The 10,405-nt window shown below is 45.5% G+C and overlaps 1 protein-coding gene across 3 annotated transcripts in view; it reads right to left on the reverse strand.

The window, feature by feature from the left end:
- The window catches only part of LOC138365491 (sulfotransferase 1E1-like), a 38,555-nt gene extending 28,400 nt beyond the window's left edge, over positions 1 to 10,155 (reverse strand). The window contains exons 1-3 of one of the 3 annotated variants that reach the window (XR_011228843.1): positions 9,896 to 10,151; positions 9,584 to 9,726; positions 4,559 to 4,766 (exon numbers count right to left, since the gene is read on the reverse strand). Coding sequence is in view for 1 of the 3 variants with exons in the window: in XM_069325783.1 (XP_069181884.1) it covers positions 9,584 to 9,726; positions 9,896 to 10,006 (254 nt within the window). In the remaining 2 variants the exon portion in view is untranslated. Of the gene's footprint in view, positions 1 to 4,558; positions 4,767 to 9,583; positions 9,727 to 9,895 lie in introns of all 3 variants that reach the window. The other 2 variants (XR_011228844.1, XM_069325783.1) reach the window with 2 other exon arrangements.
- Positions 10,156 to 10,405: the final 250 nt, after the last annotated feature.

A 10,405-nucleotide genomic window follows, 5' to 3' on the forward strand; every position in this document is an offset into this window, starting at 1 on the left:
AAGATAAACTTTAAAAAATCTTAAATGTTTACACGGCTACACGTGCTGAAAAAGATCTCTTATTTAGACACTACTATATTCCACCCTTGGATGTGGGTGGGTTCCAAGAATGAACCCACCCACATCCAAGGAGGTAGATTAGACCCAACCTTCGTTTCAGCCTCCCTGAGAAATGCAGCAACATGGTCAGTTGAGCCCACTCACAAGTGACCACTATGGGGTCCAGATTGATCGTAAGTTAAATCTACCGACCCCACCTCCATCTGAAGCCTTTAACTTTGTTTTAGCAAAATGGGACCGATTTCAAAACCATTTCAGAGTGGCATAGAAAATAATATGTTCCCAAAGACATTAAGTCGGGCAGAACAAGATTTTGCTGATGCAATTCAAAGTGCACACAAACGCTATCCCACTGAAAAAACTATTCAGACACCAAAGATTACCGGTACTATTGCAAACGTGTTAGAACTCAGACTCAACAGCACAATGGAGCTATATAAAAAAAAAACAGCCAAGTGACCACAACAGGACTTTGTGAGGTCAAGGAACATGTGCAGCAAGAGACCAGGCTAATAAACACGAAAGTGGCTAGAATGGTGTTCACATCTGAATGACCACCTTAGAGGTGGCAGCAAATCCTCTGGGCCAAAGGAAATAAAACACCTAAAAGCCCCACACCTTAAGGATCCGCATCAGAAGCGGAAGTACTGGCAACCAGGAGGCAGAAAGCAGCCAGTACTCAACTTGCAGATGCACTGGCAGTGCAGACCGGAAGAAAGGTGGCACAGAATCTTTACAGCATTTTCAGAAGTTTGACACTAATAACCATTACACACTAGACGAGCACAATTGAACCAATAAAAACTCCAAGATTACATCCCCGAGATACTACAAAATATCCTATAAAATGATTAGGAACCTCTGCCCAGAGGCAGACGCTGCACACTTTACGTTAATTAATCGAGCCTGGACTTCTAAAACTAAATCTATAGCTTTTAATAGAGCAAACGGTACCGATCCCAAAACCCAAAGATTCAGCAAAACCCAGGCCCATTTCTCCAAAGCTGAGCAGCAAAGACAGCCAACACTCTACAGACTTTAGTGGAAAATACCTAAACTGCACCATGGTATGTATGACTATAGACGAGAGGTTGGCTCAGTGGATTGTATTACAACTGTTAGCTCACTTTAACGACAGACCAGGAGGGCCGATATTCCTGGACCACGAGAAAGCCTTTGAATTGGCTATTCTCTGCTGCCTTGTTTATAAAGAGGTCAAAGTTAACCTGCTCTCCTGGACTAAAAGCTGTCTCAGAAGCAAGACACTTCATGGCACAGTTTCTCAAAAAAAAAAAAAAAAAAAAAAAAAAGACATGAAAATGATACACCGCAAGGCGGCATTTTTAGCCCCCCCCCCCTTCCTCTTCAATTGTTTAATGGAAAGAACAGAGGTTAAAACTCCCACAACACCGCAGGCTGCCAAACTATGCAGACTGCTGTCATCATCAGAAAAGGAGGGGATGAGGCGTGCCTTGCACCCAAATGCTTAGACTGCATCACTGAAGAGGCAAAGCAGATTGGTATCAAACTCAACCCCACAAAGACAAAAGCCATGTCCATAATAAAAGCGAAGCCCAACGTGTAGCTCATAGTACAGGGTCAAGCAATTGAATGGGTGATCACTTAGTATATAGGAATAATCATGGACATAAGAATTTTAATGCCGAGGTCACTTTAGAGAACAGCGGCTCAGACAGCAATCTTCAGGTCACAAACCTCCCTCTCTGGAGGAGCCAATCTGCAAGTCCTTCGCACATACGATGTACTGGCAGTCAGACCAGTAATCCACTATGCCGTACCTTCACTCAAGTATCACACCAATAATTGAAAAAGCTTGAAATTGCTCCAAACAATGTTACGAGAACTGCCCTGGGAGCCCGTATGTGGACTAAACTTTAAACTACACTGGAAACGGGTTTGCCCTCTCTTCAAGAACGAATATCAAAGAACAGCTACGTTTATCAGCAAGATAATTATTTCCCCTGATCCAGTCCCAGTACGGCAGGCCTTTGTGGTTGGACTTTGCCAAAACGGAAACTCTTGGCCTGCCAGAATGGGAAATTTCCTAAACATAATTAAAAAGCACGATTTTTGATAGCGTGATCAGTCACACCCAAGTTACACTTGTTCCCCGCCATGGGAGGAGCTACCTTCAAAATAGTAATAAAAGGTCTTCCGATTAAAAAGGAAACCTACAATCCCACAATCCTAAAGCGCATCATAGAGAAGCAAATGTTCAGCATTCCAGTAGCAGGACCCACCCACAACTTCACAGACGGATCGGTTTACACAATATGAGTGCTGGCGCTGCTCTTTGCACGGACAGTAAACAGGCATATTGGAAATCATAAGGACCAGCATCAACCCAATCCGAGCCGTTTGACGAACAGGCATTCGCACATGCGATTGTGTAATGGCATTTCGAGTTTCGTGCAGACTCGAAAGCTGCACTTCAAATATTAGGAAAAAAGCAGTGGAAAGACTACGTGGAAATAATTACCAACATTTTGTATCCGAGCAGTCACTAAAGGCAAAAGACTCAACATCACCCTAAACTGGATCCCGTCCCATGTGGGAATCCCCTTAAATGAGAAAGCTGATGAAATTGCTAAATTGGCAACACGTCATCCATTGATATAATCCAACCCAGCCTACAGTACATGAAAGACTATCACCAAAAAGCTCATCTCAACAAACCTTATCTACACCAGAGTAGCAGAATGTTCGCCCTCTGTAATATGTTATCTTCAGAACAACAAGTTAAAAAAATTAAATATCCAAAAGGAATCCACAGGTAAATAGCAGTTCGGTTATGTAGATTACGTCTAGGTTACAGATGCAAACTTGGAGATTGGTGAACCCCGACAGAGTGCACCGTCTGCCAAACAATCACAAGTGTCACTTTTTCGCCGCCATCTGGAATGTGAAGCAACCAACGACCTTAGAGGAGCTTTAAGAGTACTCGAATCTTTCCGTAACCACACTGATGCCATCAACACTGCCACTCTTATGGTAAAAAAAAAGGAATCCAGCAGCTGGACACCCTCAAATACTGTCAACCCCCGTGATAGCAGCCCGACGATTAAATTTTACCACTTTCGAGCTATTCATGCCCGTGCCACCTTTTTGGTGGCTTAATCTTCATTAATCGGTAGAATTGCGAATGTACTCCCAACACCTGTTGTACCTGATGACCTTTCTGCTGCCACAACTGCTACCATACCCTCCGCCCTGGTCGCAAGTCTCTCTGCCTTCACTTCCACTCTACAGACTACCACCAGATCGACCACGAAAACTATAACAGACTAGAACCACCCAAGGCCCGGGTGGCACAAACAGTATTTCCTTCTCCAGTTCCCAACACTCCTACCATTACTATCCCGGCAGTAATGCCAGCAGACGTGCCGTTTACAAATTCTAACAGCACCAATGCTCCTGAAATAGCTTCTACCACTAATGCACAACACACGAGCCTACCTCAGGCTGCGGGATTAAAGACACCAACTACGTATGTTACAGACTCTTCAGACCAGGAAATTTTAGGAGGAGTCTTTCGCCTCACCACAAATATCACACCTACTTTATACAAGATGACCTCGAAGAGGTCACCTCACCAAACTTCATTGACAGCACTGATCAGCCAAAGTCTCAGGCAAACAGAAAACTGAAAACCTGGAGGGCTATACTAACCCACCAGCTCCATAATTGGTACCGCTAGCCCTTCGGGGCTGAAATTCACAATGAAAACCCAAATACATCCCCCAGATCTTTAGTATCAGTTACCGATCCATATAATGGATCTGGAAGAGCTTATACTTAGGGTCTCCATAGCCCATTCTACTTTGAACTTTTCCTTTAAGTAGCCGACTCTTGACAATAACAAAATACTGTTACTTATCCGATCGACACTGATGAGCACGAACCGCCCAGTGAAAAGTAGAGTTACTAGATAGCCAGAAAACACTGCCCATTATAAAAGTTTCACTTACCAACCTCCTTCCAATCCTAGAACAAAAGGGGAAAGTATCCTAAAGTGTACAGGTTACGGCAGTGAGCGAGACAAGATGGGTGTGTGCAAGCCTGCACGTCTTGTACCCACCGTTTTATCGAGCAATAAAACCCACTGGCTCTCGGCCGAGCACGGTTATTGGAAAAACCAACAAGTCAATAGGTAAACCCCAAGTGGCGGCAGCTCAAGGAGGGAGAGGAAAGGGTCTATACATGTCCACTACACATGGCTCCCACGTTTAAAATTTGATCCAATTATTAAAGAAAACAGTCTTGTCAATATTTAGATTGAGACAAAAAAATTCAAATGAAGGAATAGAAACGGCAGGATTAGAGAACATTTTACCAATATTTATCTTAAGTAGCTGTATTTTAACTAATACTCTAATCGTTTGATTACAAACCGTACGACTCTTGCTTCATGAAGCAGCGATTGCAAATCCAACCATTTTATTCCCATAAAACCATTAGAACAATAACCAACTCGGACCTTTGTGGTTTGAAGAAGGCTAGGCGGAAGGAGGGTGCTGGGCAGGTGGGTCTTCATCACTCTAGGAGCAGGTAGAGCCCTCGCTAATCTGCAGAAACACTCCGTCTTCTACCTTCTTGCCTGGACACATTTGACGAAACATTTCTGTGAACTGCTGAGGATTCTCAACAGTGCTCTGATGGTCTTGCTGTCAAGCATCATGTCAAAACTGGAAATGTTTTGTTGTTGTTGTTGTTGTTGTTGTTGTTATTACTACACCTACCCAGAGCTGAAATACTTAAATTTAATCGCTTTTAGAATAAATACATTTGAGTTTATTCTTAAATCACCAATTATGCAATAAGTTCTAGCAATACATTTCTTTATATAAACCCATCCAGAAGCACAAATACAGGATCCTTCATATATTGCAACCGATATATGAATGGTTCTTTGCTAATCTCATGTTGCACCCGACAGTTAACACAAGACTTCCACATATTCAAGCACACATTAACATCACGTGCACAAACATGTGGTAATCATGAGGTAATAAAGAAATTTAAGCCAAACACTTATTGTCACAAAATTATCACCATCTTAAAACAATATTATGCTTCACGTTACAAATTTTATATGACCTATACCCAGGGCCTGTATTCTGTCACAGGATATCAGTCCCTAACTACTTAGTGTGTCCAACCTAATCTCTGGTTAAAGAGTTACAAAAACCATGTGCACCATAGTACAAAGATTGACGTTCTAAGCAATTAGGTAGAACTTTGTACCATTGTCCGGAAACATTTAAAAACTTATTCCAATGCCTAGTATAACATTTACTTTAATAAACCTCCGATTGCACGCAAGAGACCTAGGAAAGGTTAGGTTAATTTGTCTTTGCAACTACAGTGGAAAAGTTAATTTATACGAAATTCAATAGTATTGATCCCTACTTTTCTAATTAGGTTGTACATTTGCACGTACTATTGTCATCCTTCGTCCCAATACAGGGGGACGAATTTAATTGTCAGAGGTCCCATTTCCTGAAAACAACAATGTAGTGTGCGAGTGAACAATTAATTTAGGACAGTTTAGCATCAATGCTAAACTGAATTATCCAACACTGACAAAGAGAACCAATCACCTAAGTCGGACATGATAATTTTGCTTACACACACAAGACCAAGTGTTATAAAATATTTACCCAAGACCTCCGAAGCGATTGCTTCACATGCATGACCTATTTTATGTAACTACAGTATTGAGCCAAAGTATTTGGGCCAATCATGAAGATTGGTCCAAATACCAATCCAATATTACCAAATATTTACCATATTTAAACCAATATTTACCAAATATTGTAAATATACCAAAAATTGAAGTCATTAAAGCCTTCATGAAAGGCTTTAGCGACTTCATAAATGCATTTAACCGTAAAGCCAGGGTAAGCATCCCAACCAGTATTAATATAGCAAGTAATTTATGACATTTATTTCCTGCAACACTAGTATTTAGTCTGCCAGCCCCCCCCCCCTTTCCCCTCGTGTTCACAGAACATTTATAAAAGGTGGCATCTCCCCTCGCCCAGCACCGCCTCAAACACTCTTAATGACTAATTTACAATTCCCATCCCTCTTTTTGCAACTAATAAATCAAGCTGGGGCGAGGCTTTATTACAGACAAGTACAAAACGCTCACAAAAATGTATCTTGACCTGTCTAGGGAGCCGGTCGGCGAGTAGACAGCACTCTGGACTTGTGATCCTGTGGTCCTGGGTGCGATCCAGGCGCCGGCGAGAAACAATGGGCAGAGTTTTGTTCACCCTATGCCCCTGTTACCCAGCAGTAAAATGGGTACCTGGGTTTAGTCAGCTGTCACGGGCCGCTTCCTGGGGTTGGAGGCCTGGTCGAGGACCGGGCCGCGGGGACACTAAAGCCCCGAAATCATCTCAAGATAACCTTCCCAAGTGCTATATAGTCTTAATGGATTTGCGCTTTCCCCAGATAATCCCCCCCCCCCTCAAAAAAAAAATTGTTTGCTAGCACTAATCTGAACAACCAACCACTGAACAACCATCTTTTGTATTCTACCAACGTAAAGTACAAACACAGGAAATTTTTTTTTTTTTTATTTTTATTTTTACATGCAAGCATGCGTATAATGTACAGTAAAAAGAGAACAAATATAACATAGAACAAAAGTACAAAGCACACACACGTACAATGACAAAGGAACAAATCAAGAGAAGACCAGCCAGAAGGCTCACCACAAAACAAAAATGCATATACAAACATAACACAAATATAAACACAGCGTAATACAAACATAAGGGAAACAGAGGCGAGAAACATACAAAACAAGTCTGCTAACACCTCACACACATAATGCACACATAACAAAGAGCACACCCCAACAGCCTGAAGGGCACACAAGATGACAAACAAGGGCACACGACATCCACAACCGAACACACAAACGCATAGGAACCGCACACCCCCCCCCCCACTAGCCATACAAGAAGACCCACAATACAAACCGGAGCACGCAGGAACCGGGAAACAATACCCACCCCACCCACTCACATACACACCCCACAACCAGGCAACACAAAATACATAGAAATCACTTGCGAGGAACCTCGTGAGAAATGTACTTCTCCGGGAAAAGATCATGAGGATATTTCGCCTTTTAAGCTTCCCAGACTAGATCTTCAAGGTCGGTAGGGTTTGTGATCCCCCGCTCTCGAGTGGGTATCATAAACTCGGGAACATCTATATCTGGCGGCATCGGCCAATACCTAAGGTCACTGACGCAAGTCGCATAACGAGGCTGGGGAGCCCCAACCACGCCCTTCGAGGAAGCAGATGACACCGGAGAAGCGGACGAGGGTCGCCGAGCCTGCCACGCCTTCTTCATCGGAGCAGGTGCCGGACGCTGAGACGATAGCACTTCCACGGATACCGCAGGAGACACGGAAGGGACTGCAGGAAACTGAAGAGGCGGCAAGACCGCTGCCGAGGAAACGGGTAACGAGGAAGGGGCCACAGAACATCCAGAGCGAGCATCCTTTCTCAACATCACTACCAGGCCACCCCGCTCACCACCAACTACAGCAGGGGGAACCACCGCCCACGAAGAACCGGAGCCATCCGACGCAGGCAACGCACCTGAAGCAGGACCCTCTGACACCGGACCAGAAGTTGAGGCCAAAACACCGGCACCGGCATCCTCAGGCAAGTGTACCTCCGCCACCACCGTAGTGTGCACCACATCCGGAGCCACTCCACCGTCAACGGAAGGACGACACTCGTCGAATTCGCCAACATCAGCCCACGCAGAAGAACGCCGGGAACGCTTAGGCTCGGGCCGCACATCATCAGACCCGAAGGCAGACTCAGCGACCCGCGCAGCACCAACCGAGCGAACCGACGCACGCCGCAGCACGGCAGCCTCTTCAACCACACGGGGCACCAGGCCAGGCACAGGAGGGAATGCCGGAACCACCTCAGCTCCCAGCACAGCCGGAACAGACGGCGAGGGCGCAGGGACCGGGACAGACACAGCAGAGGAAGAACTGGAAGACGAGGGGTCCGAGCAAACGGCAGGCGGAAGAGGCTCAGGGACACCAGCTGGAGCACTAGGCGAGGACCCAACCTCCGGTGGAGATGCGGCAACAACAGGGGGCGCAACAGGCGGAGCAACAGCTGCTACAGAGGGCACCTCCTCAGCCGAAGAGACGTCCATACCCACCGAATCATCCCTCACAGGAAGGGGCGGAAAATCCTCCTCACTGAAGAGATTCACTGGTGCAACAGCAGGCGCAGAACAGTCAGCAGCCTGATGGCCCAAAAGACCACAACGATAACACGTCCGCGGCTGACGGGCGTAAAACACCCGAACGTTGTACCCCATAAGGCGCACAGAGGACGGAATATCCGCCCGGAGTCTCATGCCCAGGGTGCGAATGTTAGACCTCACACCCTTAAGAGGACTAGAAGACACCACGTTCACTCTCACACTAACAACTGCGCCAAACCGGCCGAAATACCGCCGTAGCAGAGCCTCTGGAAACTCCAAGGGAGCCCCATGCACACTGATGTAAGTAAGTGCACCACTCCTATCCGAGAGGGTGACAGTGCCCGCACCATCCGGCAGGGGCAGTGTCCGCCCCTCGTATCGCCGGAGAAAATCGCGATACGCCACCTCCTCTGCAAACTTCACAATTGCCCTACGGGCCGTTACCAACTCTACCCCATAAATCGCAAACACAGGGACAGAGCATTTCACAAGCCAGGGCAATCTCTGGGTAACCAGCCCGCACAGAGAACTCTAGTCCCACAGACTGAGCCCGGACGACAGGGGGTAGAGGGACCCCCATCGTAACGCCACGTCAGCACAGGCGAGCAGAGACACACCCGCCCTCAACCAGCCGAAACGGGCAAACAACACCAACTGCTGGAGCACCGATTCAACACGTCCGCCCCGTACCGAAGCTAGGGCCAGACTCCCACGCTCACAAACACAGGAAATGGTAAAAGGAATAATACTTCACACAGTCATTAACAGATCTTATCTCAAGCAGCCAAAATTGCCACATCATTTTATCCACATCCGGTGCCGTGTTAAGCAGGAGTAACCGTTTTATGAAATGTAATAGAGAAAAAAAAAATATAAAAAAAAGTCTTGGCAAAATTTTTATTTTCTGCCAAGATAAAATGGTTAAGAATATTTATGAATACTATTTTAAAGAACTTTTGCAAGATCTTCGCTAATATTACATGGCCTTCAAAATTAAAGGGGACTATTCTAAGGTACGTCTGCAAATTAGCGAATTTACTGCAGCTTGCTGAACTACCATTCCGAAAAAGTCTTCCATAAATGCGATCTAAACCGGAGCTCATTTAGAACTAAGCAGCTAAACACTAATTAAATCTTTCAACCACACCTACCGATTTATTAGGAGCAATCAGACTATACAGTAATTATTAGCCCTAGTCCCGGGCGTTACCAAGACAATCACACTGATAAACCAAGAATGTGTCATACTGTATATGCGGTGCTCTGATGAAGATGGGCAGGTTGCCCCTCTGGTTCAGGTCGGGGTTGTGAAGCATCGTCCACACCAACTCCAACATCCAGGTCGTCCCAGACCTGGGCATTCCCATCACAAGTACGTCACCTTCAGTGAACTGAAGATAACATTATTGTAGTATACATTATAGAGAACATACAAGTGTATACATTTTACACCCACATATATATCAGGGGAGAGTGATCTGGGCACCGTTCACCCACCACCCTCCCGACCAAGTACATTACCCATATTCAAGTATCAAAGTAACAACAGACATATTACACCTTGTAGTTGTAGATGTCGTCAGTATATTTGGTGAAGAGCGTCGGGTAGAGCCAGCCTCCGGGCCTGAGGCGAACCATACCTTTGTTGTAGAGCGTCTGTTCATGCTCCATCCTGGCCAGCCATTCCTCGTCATGTCCTCCACCTCGTGACCACTAGCCAGCTTCGTATTCATCTTCCTAGGTACAACTACACGGGTCGTTATGGCAGTCAAGTCATGAAAATACCTGGTCTATGTCAGGCATTACAGTGATAGGTAAAGTGTCAGTACTTTAATAAACGTGTTTACAATTTGATGGAGAGGATGATTATTTGTGGATGCGTGACATGGCCCCATGTCATGGCTGTGTCGGCCGATGACCCGTTATGTGACGCCAGGGATGGCGGGTGGGGATATGAACAATATTAGTTGGTAAGGGTATTAGGTGAAGAATGTTATGAAAGATGGGTAGACTATGTGGATCGGGGAGGGTGGGAGAGGTGTCGAAGCTTAACCAGTTCCTGCACTTCTA

The sequence above is a fragment of the Procambarus clarkii genome, chromosome 17 (assembly GCF_040958095.1).
Source record: "Procambarus clarkii isolate CNS0578487 chromosome 17, FALCON_Pclarkii_2.0, whole genome shotgun sequence".
NCBI classification, from domain to species: domain Eukaryota; kingdom Metazoa; phylum Arthropoda; class Malacostraca; order Decapoda; family Cambaridae; genus Procambarus; species Procambarus clarkii.